Raw genomic sequence first — 18,076 nt, 5'->3', positions numbered from 1 at the left:
CGTGACAGGTCAGCCAGCAGGTTGTGGGCTCCCACCGCTGTGGAGGAGCCGTCATCTTTACTGGATTGTCTCTGCAGCACACTGTGTGGCCAGCTTGAGTCTACTCTCTCTCTCCTGCAGGGCCTCCAGCCCTGGAGACTGGGTAGCGTATGCTGGGATCTTGGATCCTTTAGGCCCTCTGTTTAACGGATTTATCGCACAACTGTTGTATTAGACTGCATTCATTTTAGCTATGTGGACCTAATAAACTGGCAACTGAGTTTGTATCCTTTATATTGTGTATACATCTGTGTTCAGAGAGCTCAGAAGCTGGAAGACTCAACACAATGATGCCTTTTTACAAGTCATAAAGAATCAGTATTTCCCTTTGTAGACTTGTAACAACAGACATATTGTTTTCTTTGGTAGAATCCAGTGATATCGGACCCGCGTGCCTCCCAAATGTTGGTCTGAACATCACTGTTCGTCAGAAGGGCTGGATAACACGATTTGGTCGCACAGCAAATGGAGGTGAGGCAGTTATGGTTATGTGTTGTGAACTGAACAACAAGACATTTGTGAATACAAGATATTTGAAATGAAAGTATTTAAAGATGAAAGCATTAGTGTTCACTGCTGTCTGCTACAGTGTCTACCACTGGGTGGCTCTCATTGACTTACAGTATTACTGTATTACTTGCTAGTGATCTGCCTGTTACCAAATGTATATGAGCAAATACTAAAATTACTTGTATTAAATGAATTCTTTTAATGTTATTTGACAGACTCTGGCTCTCCATACCTGATGGAGGCTCAGGTCTCTGTCATAGATAGTGCAGACTATAACAGCTCTATCTCTTACAATGGCAGGATATCACAGGACATGAGAGACGGAGGCAGTAGTCGACGTGCGCCGTGTAAGATAAACCAGTGAGACACACACTCACAGTCTTTTCTCTTAGAAGTGTGAAAGTGAAATTTAAATACTGAAACCAACACAAATAAAATTATTTTTAATTGATAATGACATGATACACACCCTCATATTAAAACATGTCACAAAGTGCAGTTTGATTGTATAATGAATAAAAGATGGTTGTAATGTGACTGCCGCCACACTGGTCCACTGCCTGCAGGGCTAATATTAGGCATTAGCTGCAAATAGTGATCCTTTAGAACAATGTACTCAAAGAAGTCAGTGTTCACATAAGTAGCAACAAACACTCTTTATAATGAGATATGTTCTGGTACAATTCATTTTTTCTTGCACCAACTGAGCAGCGACATAAAAAGTGTTCCTGTTCTTGAAAGAATTCAAAGCACTTTCATGCTCTTATGTAGCTTGCTTTGAGGAGCAGTCAAACAAGACGTGCGCTTTGTTCTGTACATGGTAACAGCTTTAAACAAGCAGTTCCACTTTGTGACTTGCCACTTTATTAGGTACACCTGTTCAACTGCTCCACTGTGCCACTCCTGTCAGCTAACTGGAAACTGAGGCTGGATTTACAGTAACAATAGCCTACAAGTGTTTACACTGTAGTGTGTGCTTAATCTTAATTATGCCTGTAAAAATGTTAAATTCCATGAAAAGTTTTGACATTAATTGGCCTTTGACCTGTAAACTACATGGTTGGTTTCATTCTTAAGCTAAAAATAGTATTGTCTCGAGCTGAAAGAATTCATGATGTAGCCGACTGACAGAAAATTAATCAGTGACAGTTTTGATAATTGTGTATTTTTACTGTTGGCCAGTCAAAATAAGTTACTTTGGGCTTTGGTCATTTGAAATAGGAATGTTTTATTATTTAACATTGTCTTCATAATTTACAGCACTGATGTAGACTTTGGTTTTTGCCTAAATGCATGTAATAAGCTCCACTGAACAGTGTTTTCATATTATCTCTTAACAGATTTTATGTTTTGTATATTTATGTGGAACGCGTAGCCTTTGTTTTAATCTGTATAACTATGATGATAACATCTGAAGTTTTCATTTCATTAATAGTGATATTTGAGCCATTAAATGGAGATACCATGTGTCAACACAAGATGTCACTCACAAACCACATCAAGCTTGTTCCCACTGACTCCCAGATGATGCTTTGTTCCTGAGCAACCTTTCACAAAAAGAAATTTTATTAATTTAAAACGATTTACATCTTTCATTTGGTCACAAGTAAAGTACAATTTTGGCACGGAAAAATACACTTTTAAATAAGTGAACATTCAAAGATTCAAGTGTACCTTTAAACTTACAGTTTTGGCAGACAGTGACACATTAGACCGATACTCTTGTCAGAACCAACAAGCACATGTTTCAGATTGATTGTGCAGCACAGTCTCAGCAGAGGAGCATGTTTCAGGTACTGCATCACTGACTTTTACATATGAAGCTGTCACTAGTGTAAAGAGACTAACTTTTTATTGCTAACAGGTCAGTCAGCTTTGCTAGAAAGCTAACTGTAGTCCACAGGTACCCAGAAGGATCATGTGTTGTTTCCATTGTGTCAGTTTCAAAAATCCTTTGGCTTCTAATTTAGTGTTTGTATAAAATGTGCAGTATACATATGTACCATTCAACATCTAGTGTCTAAAAAGCAAAGATTTGGAATAATAACAATACAATCACCAATCACATTCAAAGAGATTTAAATATAAAGTTGGACGTATACAGAATTAGTAAAACTACATTAATACAACAAACTGCATAACAGATCGAGAAATACTGATCTTTAGATTTATTACACTTTTGATTGACTGCAAGTGCAATTCAGCAGAGTACGTCTCAAACTGCTGATACTGTATATCAATTTGTATTAGCAGTGAGCTGAGACTTAAGGCACTACAGGCACTGTAAACATGTGTGTAACCTAATATTCTTGCTCTTAACAGTGCTTGTTTGAGCAGCTTTTCCCCTTAACTTCAACACACAGGCATTCATTTCACTCCATAAAAAGACTGAAGTTGAACTTCAAAATATAAGAATGCACTAGAAACATTCCTTCACTGATAACAGTTAAATCTGTTGGTAGCAGATTATCAACTGTAAAGGCAAATTTTAAGATGTTGTATGCCCTTAGAAATTAATAATACAGTTTGCCTGGAAATGAAATCAGCAACTTATAAATTGTTCAAGAATGCACCAATGGTTGTTGAGCATGTGCTGTTTATGTCCTCCCCACCCGCTGTCCTGTGACCGTCTGTAAGGAAGAAACTCCACCCTTAGCTCTTCTCATACTTTTATACATCATTGCTGGTGTGATGTTTAGTGTGCGTCTGGAGTCATTTTGTGATTAAGTGTTTCATACTTCGGTTCAGCCTTCTGTTTGTGTTAGTGATGGCCTACATTTCCCAGAATACCTTTGACAGGCCTAAAAGGAAAAAGCCTGAACTTGATTTGAGCGCTCTCTCAAACGACACTTGAATTGAGTCGGTGTAGGCGGGGAGAGCAACACTGATAGCATACGAGTCTTTCCAGTCCAGAGAAAAGGTAAGTCATACCCATTAATAAAAACTGCCCTGTAGCTACATGGCATTATGGGCTTTTAAAGCTACAGTCATTGGAGAAAGTGCACCTGTTGTTCTTCTATACTGGATGTCTTTCTCTGTGTCACAATGTCTACATATGACATGATATGACCAATTATCAGTAAGAATAAGAAATATACGCTACCAAACAAGACACTGGAACCATAAATGCATCACCAACAGCTGTTTTTAAGAAGTGTTTTTAGGCTGGATTTTCCCTTCCAGAGGCAGTTGATCTGCCTGTGTCTACCTCCGTGGGGCAACCTGATGAGTGCAGTCTAGAGTCAGTCAGACATTCAGAGCCGAGTGTCCCTGTTCGGTGCCGGCCGAGCCTCACCCCTTTCTCCACCACTGTGGGTGGGCTCTGCTTGCTGTCCCCCTGCCTGTTCACCCGCCCATGTCCTCTCAGTCACTTGATGCGGTGGCGGACTAGCGAGGACTCGTCAGTTATCTCGCCGGAGTGGTCTCTGCGTCGGCAGGGCAGGACCAGCAGGAGCAACAGGATGATGAGGACCAAGGCGCAGACCGCCATCAGGGCGTAGGAGATGACCCAAATAAGAGGCTCCTTCAGCGTCCCGCCAGAGCAATTGGCCGCCACGTCTTCTGCAGAGAAGGGCCCTGCGATCTCTGACAGAGCCACTCCATCGCTCACTGCAGAGAAACAACACGGATAGTTGCAGACCTCAGTTAAGGACTGGCTGAATCACATCTGAAGTACAAAGTGCCTGAAAACCCACACCTGGTCATGTAATTATCAATGCACTGGCCAACCCCCCCCCAAAAAAAACAAATAAACCTCATGGCCCTTTAAAAAGTAGCACTAAAGTTTTTTGATTTAAGATTATGTCATATGAGAAAAGATGTTTATGCTTTTGTGACAATGAACAAATGCTTGTTTACAGATATAAATCGTCAACTGTATTACAATAAAGCAACTGAGCAGCAGCATTAAAGTAATTTAAGGTTATCTGCTTTAAATCAAGGACAACTCAACTCAGTTGAGAGTTTTCTCTGTCTAGATTTTACGACCCAGCTGAGGAATTAGAGCTGGCAACCCTACTGTCACAAGCCTGCATCCTTAACCTTCCGCCTACATCTGCTCCAAGTCCGTTTGGTTAATACGGAACAAAAGTGATCTTTGTACTCTAAGATGAGAGTGGGAGGCCTTGCCCAAGCTCATATTTACACAGAACTACAGGGAATTACGGTGTTTAAGGTTTAACATTTGCTGATATTCTCAAGGTCTTTGGTCAGTGAACCTGCAAGTAGTTAAATAGTACATTGCACTTTACGGTTTGCTTTTCTACAAGTTATCAATTAATCAAGGCACTTTACAGACTTCTGGACTGTGACTTTTCTTTCTCTGTTAAAAGTTAAATGTCTTGAAGTCTCGAAGCAATATCATCAGCAACATTTGCTTAGCTGAATATAGATGCAACCATACAAAAGAGATTCAACCTATAGCCCCTTCATAAAGGCTTTAATATTCGCTGCTCTAAACAACTATGAGGGATCCATCTTCCTCTGCATGTTTTACTTACACAAGAACCTTGTAAATAAGTAAATAAAAAAGGTAGAATATTAAGCACACACACAAAATTGTTTACGGAGATTGGCAACACACATTTTATCATAAGGCTAATAAAGATAATATGGGTATAATAATCTGTAGAACTTTATGCACAAATACTCTGTACAACATATCATATCATGTGTCCAAACATTGCAAGTTGACATACTTTTCTGTCTTAGTAACAGTCTTGTATATGCGCCCTCACCTGCACAGCTGCTGAGTGCGAAGCCCAGTCTCTGCTGGGCTCGGTCAAACACCACGTAGAATCCTTCCATAACAGTAGCGCCAATCACCAGGCCGTTAGCTGACGAAGACACTCCGAAACGGAAGCAGTCTAACGTGCCATCCACGTCTGTGATTGGCTGGATGTACAGCTGCAAGACGACAGAAGAATCAGGACCAATAAGTGTTTGTGTGTCTTAGGTTGATAGAGAAGCTCTGGAGAAAGGATGACTTGTTTTCATGTTTATGTTTATCCAGGTACCTGAGGCAGGATGGTGATGCGGAAGGACTGGCTGGTATTCGTGGCCCTTAGGTAGATGGACAACTTGGGGAAAAACCTCCAGGGGGTCTCTCCCTTCATCCAGCATGCAAGCTTAGTGCCTTCCCAGAACCCTGAAGAAAAATCCTGGATCTGAGCCAAAGAGGAAAAAAGACAGAGACAGAGGGAGACATGCAGGACGAAAGACAAACAGAAGGTCAGTACAGCACCAAAACAGGTTTTGCTGTTCTCTTTCATTTCCCCACTTGGGATTAATCTGCAAGGATGCGGGTACATTAATTGAAAATGTTGCTTCCAGGTTCAAATTAACCTTGAATACTGTTTGTGTGCACTTACAAAAGGTGAAAAATGTGTAAAGTAGAATCGGATAAAAAAAAAAAACAACAAAAAAAAAAAAAAAAAAAACATGGGCGCACACACATTTTACAGCAGAAAAACTCATGATCCTTCCTCTAAAAGCTACTACGTCCTTAAACAGTGAGTGTGCTATCCTCCCCTGCATCTCTTTGCTCTGACAACATGTTTCATCATTGTCTGTAGAAAAACGGCAGCATACCAGAGAGCTGCGTGTGATGGCTTCTACCACCGCATTGAAGACGTTGACAGGAAGACGCAGCAGTGTCGTGCCACTGTCAACAATAGCTTTATCCATGTTATACTGTAAGAAAGGGAGATAGAGTGAAGTGCAGTTTCTCAGTTCAACTGGATCCTATGGAGGACCTTGAGCAAACAACAATATAAAATGAGGAAGTCCTTTCACAAGCAGAAAAAAAAAAAACAGATTACATTCCCTTTCAGTCCTGCTACTCAGATTCAGTTTCATTTCTGTGTTGTAACAATCAACTCATCAAGAATGAATGTTATACGACCAGTATTGCTGTTCTGCTTCAAACTTAAAGATATAATTTCCATCCATCTTTGCATGGTGATGAGTGATGTTCAACACTTTGAGATAGTCAGGGAAGCAATGCAGAGTTTGACATTTACCTCTCTGCAGTCCAGGTCCAGATTCTGGTCTCCAACCTCCAGCTTCAAAACCTCCACTTGGTAGTACCACTCCTCTACTATAGGGGTGTACCACACTGACCCCCGGTACAGAGTTGGTTCAACCCCTCCCATGATCTGAGGAAGGAACAAAAATACTTCTTCACTCCTCTGTGGGTCAACAACAATACAGTGAATATCCAACAAGAGTCTAGCAAAGGTTTATCCCTCAAAAATTGTGGCAAGATACATAAACCCACATACACACAAGCACCCTGCCATCTTATCCATCTGTCTGTATCAGAGGGTCACATGATGATGAGATGCAGGGAGTGAGGCACTGAGGCCGTTCGTATAACAGTGACAGACCTGCTCTCAGCAGGATACTATCTTAGCTTAATTAGCTTTACTCTAACTAAACTGGGCCTCCAATGGAGAAACCACATTGACAAGGAGGATATCAGCTATTATGTTCCTAAAATGCACTCAGCTGCGATGTCTGATCCACTAGTGAAGTATTTTATTTTGTCTGAGAAGAGGATCTAAGACACTGCACATGTTAAATAACTATCCACAAACGGTATCACAAAAATGCACAATTAGAGGCAGAGATCATATAAAATATAAAAAGTGTCAAAAGACACTGTTTAGGTCCAACATCTTTACAACCAAACCTTATTTGCTATGTTCACTGGATCAAACTCCTCCCCGGGCAGCCCCTCCTGACTACTCACAAGACTGCCTCCCGCTGGGTCCGCCGTGCTGCTGGCTGACAGTCCAGCACCACACATCTGGAGGGAGAAGATGTCAGGAATTCCCAGCTGTCGCACCAAAGAGTCAAAGAAGGGCTCCATGGACGAATCGGGCTAATTGAGAGACAGGAGATGTGTAATCATTAACTCGTGTTAATCGATTTGAGCTTTTACATATTTATTTTAAACTTTTAGTTTGTGAGATTATCCAGACTGACTTAGTGTACATTTATTTTCTCTTTACCAAAGTATAGACAACCAATAACAAAAGTACAAGTTCAGAAAACAAAAGATCTAAAAGGATGAGAATGTTTTTCTTGATTAGGTAGGCATACATGTTAAAACACTTAAATCATTATCTGTGTGCCTGTGGAGCTCGACAAAGTTATAGACTCGCCTTTAAGATTTGTATTCTTTTACTCTTTTACTAATGTTGCACAGAAAACATATTTTTTTAATGATGTTTTAACACAGATAAAATGTTTTAAAAAAAAAACAAAAAAGGTTGTGATTGAAACAATAGTCTGACCACTGTGTATGAATGTGTGTGTGGACTGGTGTAAGTAGGGATGAGACTGCAGTATGTCCCTTGACAAAGGATGTTCTCTCTCGCCTGTTTTCCTCAGATAGGTTTTCATGTCAGTGCTGTATTATCATGTCATGCATGATAAACAGCCCTCAGGCAAGTTGAACCTGAACACTCAGGGGACACCAGCAACACAAAGTGGTCAGTGTGGCATATCTGCCCCTCAATCACTGGCATTTGAACCCTAAAGGTTGCTGCAGTCAGCACAGGATGAAAGAATGTATTGTGCCGGTTTACACTGACGTCACTCTTGTCCCACCAACAAATTATCAGTGATCATTTCTTTAAGAAAGCCGACACTGCGCGAAGCACCTTGGTGCCTCTGTCACTCAAATTACAAATTTCTTGTAACTGGACAATTTGAGAATGTGTAGTTTTAAAGTCCATTAATTAACCTATGACAAAATTAATTTATTGAATTGGTACAATATGTTGGGTAATGCTTTTGAGTTATTTAACTCTTGTCTAATATTCAGTGTAAAAATGAAATGAAGTAAATTAAACTGGGAAAAAAAAATAAAAAAATTTATTATATATATATATATATATATATATATATATATATATATATATATATATATATATATATATATATATATATATATATATATATAAAAATAAAACTTGATTATGCAAAAAGCATCACGCCCTTGGTTGCTGAAAATAAATCATGAACACGAAACTTCTGTTGTCATGTGAAATGTCCATGACTACATCCAGATAAGATCTCAGTTTGAAAAGTTATTCTGTGCAGTAAAAGAGATGGAACAGTAGGAAGTTATGCAGTACTGCATGATTCCCTTGATAAAATCTGATATTATCAAGTAACTTATTTTTTCCCCTCTGTGCACCCTGCTTTTTCTCATTTGTCTGTTTCTTGCATGTATCTAAACATTTTATAAACTTCATATAAGTTATACATTTACTATAAATATACTGCTTCTACTGTAGTTCTTTGTAGCAAAGAATAACCAACCTACCTTATGATATATTTCACAGCAATCAATACACAAATTCAAAAAACAAGTTATAAAAAGGCGAAGGACGGAATGGCAAAATTGAGTATTTTCCCCATTTCATGAGAAATACTGCATTTAATTTATTTTGGGTCTATAAAATATTTTTCTCCAGACATTTAAAGTAAAGTATGTGAGCCCTAAAACATCAGGGCTAGAGAGAGGTGATTGTATTTATTTATTTTTTTAAAATTGCTTATTAAATAAAAGAGGCTGTGGGAATAAAATAGTCCCCTTGATTTAATCATTGTTGAATTTTACTAATTACTAATCATAAATAAAAAACAAACAAAATTCCATAAATCAGTAATGTGCAGTAATCAGATATCACCACTGTCATATGAAACAGTGCTATTTCACAAATGATTACCCATTGTTCTGATATCTACATTTACTTCTTCACTATTTGAATATGAATATGCCTGGGTCCCAGAAATATTTTTTGTTCTTATTTTTCATTTTGTTTCTGCTTAAACTCCTCTAAGATTTAAGGTGAGATTTAAATCTTAAAAGGCATCTCTCTCACCCGTGCCAGCATGGGATAGGCCAGCCCCAGGATGCCCTGCCAGTTGACCCCAGGAAGGAAGAAGCCGTCAGATGACAGAATGGCAGCTATGTTGATGATGATGGTCCCATTTGGGCCTTTGGGGATGGAGACACGGTCGATGCCCAATTCACCTTCCCAGTTGCCCTGGGTGTACCTGACAGCCACAGTCCGGCCAGCTGACTGGTAGGTACTCGAGCTAAACACAGGGGAGGAAGCCAAGACATGTGAATAGTTACAAAGGCCTGTAGTAAGTAGATAAATAGCAAAATTTGTGTTAATTTAGGACTAGGACTGTAATAAAGGGGCTACATCAAAAGATATATGCAAGACAGGGGAGAACTCTGATAGGACAAAGTTACATTTTTAATGCTAAAACATATACATTTTTTTACATAGCAAATATCATGTAATTCATTCTTGAGTATAGAAATACTAGGAATAGCCATTTTTTCTGTGAAGCTACGATCTCTGATACATTTCATCAATAAATTCTGAGAGAGAGAGTGGGTGAAGAAGATCAGACAAGGTAAAACAAGAACTGAACTAAAGCTTTTTCTATCTATCTAAATATTGGCATGACATTTCCAAGTCGGATTACACAAAGTGTTCAGCCACTCACAGTTCAGTGTTGAAATAGTGAGTAATGAATGGGTGTGGAGCCGCAGCCACGGCAAAGTTACTGCTGCCTGTATCCACCAGGATGTTCAGCTGCAAAACACAAGGCAGAGTTTTCTTTAACACAGTTATCTGCTACAAGCTAACCCCACCCTAACCTACAGAACTCATAAGTCACAGAGTAAAACAATAAATAAAAATACAGCTGTTAAACAGTGTGATACTAAGAAGACTTTAAGCTTTTAAAATTCAACTAAGACATTAAAGACCAGACTTCCATGCCTATCTGAAAGATCCATTTTGGAGTTTTTCAAGACATGCTTAAATCCACTGGTGTGCCTTTTGTCACATATGCATCATAAATGGACATTATCCACAACTTAGCAATGTTGTTTGTGTTTTTTAAAGTCTACAAGCAGCTAAAATGTGTGCTGTGTGGAATTATTACAGTTCATTGGAAAATGAAAGCAACAGATACTGTTTTGTTTGGATGTGGTAGAAACAGGCACTTTTTTAGGCAGCGCTTTGTTGCAGGCTAATTATTCCTTTGAGCAAAGTATTTTACTTAAAACTGATTTAAAGTGTGCACTGTACCGCTGTATTATAATATCATATGTAAACATCATTTTGGGACTGGATTATGAACTTGGATCAGTTACAACAAACCCTGACTGGGGTTTCCCTAATTTCTATAGATACCAGTGTCACACAAACTGGTGTAAAGAGCCATTGAGCGAAAATGACTATGCACCTCTGATATAATTACTCTCTAATGTGTGATCTATGAGTCAAACATGACAGCCTCTAGCTAGTGACATGACCGTATGACCTATCCAGCCATTCTGGTATGTACCACGTGCACAGTGGGGACCAGCTAACAGCAGTTGAGATAATGTTGCCCTCCAGGCATCAAATCAACGAGCAGGAACTAATTAGCCAGCAGACTTCTGTCACCTCCACTACTGAGCAGGGGCAACATTAACACTCACTATCAAGCATTCCTCACCACGACGGGGTCATAAACCTAATGCCCCACAGCCACCTGATGACTCAACAACAAAGAGGTCTATACAGTGGCTCTTCAATGATGTCATATGACACCGTCTATGAAAATACCTCATATAATACATGTATATGTATATAATACATGTATATAATACGATAATAAGTGTTTACTGAGCATGCTCAACTGCACAGGCACAAACAGTAACTGCAACAATCAATCTATCATCACTCCTCTGTGGCTTCCATTGTTTTAGACAGACCAGCAGGAAGTTGCTTAGTTAAAATGTTAAAGTGTTTGACAGGCAAACAACGAATTCCAACAATCACATGAAGAAAGCCACTTCCTCAAGTTCGGTTCCTCGAGCTTATCACACCGAAATCATGTCTAACTGCCGCATGTTCATCAAGTACGTGAAGTCATTATGAAACAATTGGGAGGAAAAAAAATGGAATTATCAACAATGTGTTATCAACCGGTTCAGTCGGGCACGGGAAGCTCCAGTAGGCCCCTCCTTGGCAGTCAGGCTTATCAGTTCCTCCTCATTAAACAGGCCCTGGTCCCATCACTGTGACTGTGCCATCTAAAACACTGCTGCCTTGCAGATGGCATCAGTTATTTACACAAGGCCTGAACCGGCAAAACAGGCCAGATTGGAAAATACTGGAAGCTGTTGGAAGCTGGTGGTGAAGGAGGGGGAGAATGGGGCATTTCCTTATCCCCATACCAGCTATCTTTTCTAGTCACACTATCCTCCCTTAGCTCTGCTGCTGAGCCTCGGGCAAATCTCTTCCTCCCGCTGCTGCGGCAGCCTGCAGTCACCTGCAGTTGAGCGCTCATTGCCTAATTGGCAGTGGCTCCATGGCGGCAACGTACATCTGCTACCTGTTTGTACCAATTAGCAGATGTGAGGCTCTCCAGCCGACACCTCAGCCTGGCTGTGCCATATGCTAACAGATGCGGCAATTAGTGGCTCATTTGAATAGTGCCTCATTTAACACCATGGCCCTGTAATCACATCATCATTTAGTTGGAGTAATATTGAGAGTATAACTCAATAGTATTGAGTTACAGGACATTTTGGCACTGCATAACCCATCTGAACCAAGGCGGATTGAGCTCTGCTGGCATGAATAACTGACATGAAGGATTCACTGTAACTGTGCAGAGAGCACAGGAGTGTAACAGCTGGAATATCAGAGGAGGAATATCACCAGGTGGAACAGTTTCCTCTGTCTATACTGTGCCTTATAACTCATAACTCCCAAGCCATTTAAGAAATTGCAACATACAATTCTGATGCTGTGGTGTCTCTCTGTACCTATCATATCTATAGATATATGATATGATATGTAAATTACATTTTAACATAGCAGAAGATGTGATCGATAAAAACATAGACTGCAACATATTTTCCTCAGAAGCATCATCCATGGATGCAACGAACGTCAATGTTTACATCCTCTTGAGCTTCCTCAGGCTGTGTAGAAAGCACGTCACCTGACACCGGTCCCAAATAAACCTTTTTCACAGCTGTCATTTTGACACATTATTGCAGGAAACACACAGGTGTAACTTATTAACATCCCTCAATATATGTTAACTAAATTAGGCAGCTTGCGCACCTAGCTATGTGGCAAATAGCTGGCAAGCAAATGAAGCGAACAACCTGCGTTTATTTGTCAAAGCGTGTAGCCACACCCGGCCAGAAAAAGAGATCGGCGTCTAATTGGGGCTAGGCTTTTAATTGAAGTTTTGTGGTAGGTAGCTAATATTTATAGCTAATGTTCGCTAAATCTCTCTGGGTAAGGGGTGAAGAGATTTCTGAAGAGTTTTGGTGCAGAGGCAGATTACTAACATTAGCTAGCTTTGCTAATAATGTGCACTTAGAAAGGAAGCATAAAGAAAGGTAAGCTAAGTGCCGATAAAAGTTTGATGTGGTCCCAGCTGTCTCAGTAAGCGTTGCATTGCAGAATTTACATACTGATGTGTGTTTTCTTTTAGATGTTATTTTGCAGATGAACTCTTTGTGGTTTGGGTAGCCAATTTGTATTGCAGAAGATTTGGCTGACATCTCTTCCCAGACAGCCACAGCTTCTTCTCTTGTGCCCCACATTCACTTTCTTGGATACGTGTGAAGGGGGGCGGGGAGGGGTGACAGCCGTTAACAGTAACAAAAATTTCAAATTAGAAATGAGTCAAGTTATTGGCTGCATTTGAAGAAGGACATTTTACATCCAATTACAGTAATGATGTTAACAAATAATCAGACAATGCACAGGCAATTTAGTGATATCCCTACAGTTGTGGTCTTGAAATAAAATCCCTAGTCCTCTTTGTCTGAGACAGAGACAAGACTGAGTAAAAATGCGGTCAATTACGAGACGATACCGAGACCTTCAAAAAGTGGTCTTGAGTCTTGAGACCGGTGTCGAGACAAAGACCGATCTCGAGTACTACAACACTGGCCTGTTCCTTTCCTGCTATGACAAGTGAAAATGTCTGCTGTGACAAATGTGTATTATAAAATCAACAGGTGATGCACCTTTGACACTGTTATTGCTCCTTCCATAAAAAAGGTAATCACATATGTCTGACAAAATAGTGTAGTGTAGCTTAGTGTACCACTTGCTCTCTATGCAGCCTGAGGAAGTTCCACAGGAATAAATGTTGATTTGAATAAATTACAGTCTAAACAAACAACTGTGGTGTTCCATTAGAACAGCAGGTGTTTAGCATATTTTAACAGCTTTAGAGTGGTTGTAAAGTTGTGTGGGAACTATACTCTGACAAATGTTGCAACATTATCCTCTCAGAGGTTGACACAGGGCAGTGGCATGGCAGGCAGTACTGATAAGCGTCTGTGAGCCTGACAAACTGAGCTGTGCCACCCAAGAGTCTTAAAAGCTCTGATCTGTTTAACTTGAGAGGCCCAGGAACAACAGGTCAAGTCACTAATGAGATAATTCACCTTTGGTTTAAGCTCCATTTTAAACACATCTACTTACAACACAATGGCAAAGTGTATCCTTAAACCTACAACACCCTAAAGCATCATGTATTTTTAATAATGACAAGAGAATCCCTCTTCCAACCCTTCTGGGACCATTTAGTCCCCCTTAATCATTAATATGATCTTGTTAGGCACTTTACATAACGAGCAGTATAAAGTGATGCCAATAATTACACAGGCATATTTCCATGCAACCAAAAGAAAATAAGAACCAGGGCTAGTGCTGTTTTGTACAATACTGGGCTGCTCTTTGCTCCCTGAGAGCCTCATAATCCCTGTCAGCTGCCTGGTAAGAAACAGTGGTCTTCACAGGCAGCATCATGTGAGTGCATGTGAGCGGGGGTTTAGTCTACCTACAGACCCCAAGGCTGTAAAGACTTGAGCCAGCTGCTGTACCCCACAGCCATGATACTATCCTGCCATGATGGTCCCAGTCAGGCCTGGAACTAAACAGCTGATTTTATTTAAGGATAGTGATAGTAAAATATGACCCAAGTCGTTTTTTTGCTGTTGGTGTCATACCAAACTATCGTTAAGTATATTAAAAGATCAGATCTTGCATAGTCAAGGCCCTGGGGTGAAACCATAGACTGTATATGGGGGACCATATACACACACACACACACACACACACACAGCCCCTCAGTGGATCACATGGTGGACTGAGCGGCCCCTGTTCACACACAGCAGACACACCAGAGCTGTCTTTAGTGACAGGCAACACGTGACCCTGTGTAAATCCATTGACTAAAAAGTAAAGGTAGAAAACGAAAGAAAGGAAAGGCATGGAAAAGGAGAGGAAAGAAAGGGGTATTTTTAACTTAATTCTGCTCAAAAACCTTAACAATTATACTTAAAACAAACTAAGCCAAATTCTTTTGAATAACCCCTGTACAAATGATACAGATATCAAACCAAAACAACAGATAAACACAGTAACAGAGTCACAGATAAAGTTACATTAGCTACATTACCTTTTGACCAGGGGTACCAATTGACATTTCTATGTAGTAGCCTCTTCCAGAGTCCCCTTGCAAGTTATTTACCATGTCCAGAAAGCTCACTGTACCAGTCGGATCAGAGGCCAAAGAGAGGCCGTTTCCATCAGACGTTAACACGACTCGCCGAAGCGGAGTCAAATCCACATCCGAGGATAAATTGTACTTCCCAAAGTATATTTTGAGTGGTATAGAAAAGTAACAGTTGGACACGCCGAAGTATAAACTTAAAGCAAAAGCCCATATCGAAACAGAAGTAGTGTATGCCATGGTGGTGTCAGTTTCTATAGTGATAACAGGGAAAGTCTGGGACTCCAGCTCCTTGCTCAAAGTTTGCTAACGTTACTTAAGTTTTCAGTTTAGCCATCGTGGAAACGCCGGAGCCGCGGTAACCGCCATGATGGAAACGCTGCCTCTCCACCTTCAAAAAGAAGCTAAACATACTGACATGGTAACAAAGTACGACTGACACTGAAAATAACTATTTGTCTGTCTGCAGTCGATATGTACTTCTCCGAGATGTTTCGCCTCCATCCACTCCTCCAACGGTATCAAGCAAGCTAAAATAGAGAACCTGACTTCCGGTTATATACACTTTCAAATTAAAGGAAACCTAAACGGTTACTTTTTGTAACGTAAAAACAGAGTAGTCATTTTACATAGGCACACGAGCCACATACAGCATTATAGAAAATTAGAAAATCACAAAATGGAGTCACAGACTACACCAGGAAAATCAATGAGGATAAGTCAATGAATAAGTTAACTTTAACGCTTCTAACTCTTACTGAAATGCCTTGTGGTGCTTCCTTCATATTGTAGGGTATAGTGTGTGTTACGTTAACCCTACGCATTTTCTACAAGTTAAATGATACGACACAGTTAAAAAAAAAATTGTTGTTATTTTGACTCACGAAACTCTTTTATTTTGAAGGCAAAGCGGCATGGCCATTGGTGTTTTTTATATGGACTTGACGATGTTTAAAAACTTCCTGAGTGCCTGGTGATTTTAAAGGCAGATTGAGTAGGATTTTCCTAAAAATCAATGTATAGACCTCTCTATACAACCATGGTATAGACTCATACAAAATAATTCCTCTCATTCATCACTTATGACCCACTAGAAGTGTGTGTTGGTGTCTGTATCTGCAGAGAACCTGCCGTCTGCCTGTATTTTCTTATTTTGCTGTGTTCGGGAAGTTTATGGGCGTCAACCTTTGGGCAGTGGGTGTGTATATGGATGTACAATAAGAGAACTGGATAAGGTGCCCCGCTTAGCTGTGTAGCCAATTTTTCGGTATTACAATGACAACTTCCCCAGCGGCCCAAAAATCATTTTCTCCATAGGCCACCATTTGGACACCTCAAACTGCAAACAAGGTCAATTATGACTCTTTCTATTATGAATTTTTGACCCATGAAGGTTTTATATTTGTAAAACTTTCCTCGAGCCAATCCGTGACATCATCACAATGTATAGTCGGGCCGAGCGGGAACTCGTGGGCGGGGCTAGCGGGAGAAACGTCACTGTGCATATGCAATGAGACCGGGAGGTAAACCCGGAAGCTAGAAAATTTTTTGGCTTATGGCAGCAGGGAGCAATTCTAATTGGAAAGAATAGGCGCCATTTTGGGGTCCGGTATCCAGTTTTTACATCTAATACATCCATAGTGTGTAGCCCCCAGCCAATAACAGCGTGTGAGGAAGCTATGAAAATGGCGGACACAGAGCGGAAAAGGGAGGGGCGAACTTTGAACGTTGTGTTTACAAACCGCAATCGACTAATCCTACGCATTCTGCCTTTAACCAACCATGTATGTGAATGACTTCCAACCACAACTTGGATTGATGTGAACACGCTGGACAGATAAGCTTGGGGGTATGTGTCTATTCTTAAAACACTATGACAAAAATTCCACATTGTTCCACAGTTTTTGCTTCGCTTAATGTGTCTGAATTTACAGTGCAAATCCAATTTTCAATGTTGGCCATAGCCTTGTCTTGTTATGGTAGTCAAGTATTTAAAATGTGTTCAGTCACAGAAAAGGAAATTCCCTCATGCTTATATAAGAGATTTCATGTTGCAATCAGCAAACGTTATAATAAAATAACTCAGTTGAGAAGTTAGGTGGGATATTAATCAAGTTGATAGCCCAACAAGGCTGTGAATATTTAAACAACAGTCCTGCATGTTTTCTGTTCATCTCTCACCTGCATTGTACATGTTTTCCAGAAGTGTTTTTTTTTTGTCTTTGTCTTTGTATAGAGATCCTTAAAAGTGGGATTCCTGTGCAGCAGCAAATTTGGTATTTAATGAGATATCCCTGAAAAAGTTTTTAAATACACATTTCATGTTTCTCATACAATTTGCTAATGCTACCAAGACGATTCATGTGTCAAATATGCTATATGGTTTCTCCTTATTTATAATTGTTATACTTGTAGAGTTTTAAAATTGTAAAGACAATGCCCATAGACATCCAATGTATTTGTATTGCTATTGTATAGAGTACAAACCCATTGATATTTCAAAATGCTCAGTATTGCACATTGATTAACTACATAAGCCCATTATGGTGATATTTATAGTTTGTAAGTTATTGAGTTATACAATCCATTAAAATCTATAGAAGCCCATTTAATCGCAATGTATTTATAACACACTACCTGTATGAAGTACAAACTCCTTTTAAGTCTCAAAATGCTCAGATAAGCTCAGTTAAATACTGTAATTTAATTAAAGCCTAATGCAAAGGTGTTTTAACGCCCCCATTTACTCTCCTTGTATGTATAACTTAGCCAATATGAGGAATAATACCAGCTTTCGTATAGATTATAGGTTTAGAAAAGAGAGACCATTACATTTTCCAAGTTAGAAACTCAGAGGTTTTTGTTCTTTGCATGTTTCAGCCAGGACAGTCTCATTTGCTGCGTTGACAGTGCAGAGAAAGCGGTAGAAGATCCCAGTGGCGAGATCAAT

General features: G+C 39.8%; 1 protein-coding gene and 1 long non-coding RNA gene across 2 annotated transcripts; one reads left to right on the top strand and one right to left on the bottom strand.

Moving 5' to 3' along the window:
- The first annotated feature begins 421 nt into the window (after positions 1-421).
- Positions 422-3,198, top strand: LOC122879093. Its single transcript, XR_006378623.1, has 2 exons — positions 422-510; positions 850-3,198. It is a non-coding gene; the product is annotated as an uncharacterized LOC122879093 (long non-coding RNA).
- bace2 (beta-secretase 2) lies at positions 2,094-15,667 on the bottom strand. The gene is made up of 9 exons (XM_044202808.1): positions 15,073-15,667; positions 10,087-10,175; positions 9,447-9,663; positions 7,301-7,432; positions 6,570-6,704; positions 6,139-6,240; positions 5,565-5,714; positions 5,286-5,454; positions 2,094-4,158 (listed from the first exon to the last, which is right to left on the bottom strand). The coding sequence occupies exons 1-9, from the start codon at positions 15,364-15,366 to the stop codon at positions 3,917-3,919; spliced, it is 1,530 nt and encodes a 509-aa protein (XP_044058743.1). The 5' UTR covers positions 15,367-15,667; the 3' UTR covers positions 2,094-3,916.
- Between the last annotated feature and the right edge of the window lie 2,409 nt (positions 15,668-18,076).

This window comes from Siniperca chuatsi, linkage group LG7 (genome assembly GCF_020085105.1).
Source record: "Siniperca chuatsi isolate FFG_IHB_CAS linkage group LG7, ASM2008510v1, whole genome shotgun sequence".
Lineage (NCBI taxonomy): Eukaryota > Metazoa > Chordata > Actinopteri > Centrarchiformes > Sinipercidae > Siniperca > Siniperca chuatsi.
The sequence above is the reverse complement of the archived record's forward strand: the minus strand, read 5'-3'. Positions and strand labels throughout refer to the sequence as shown.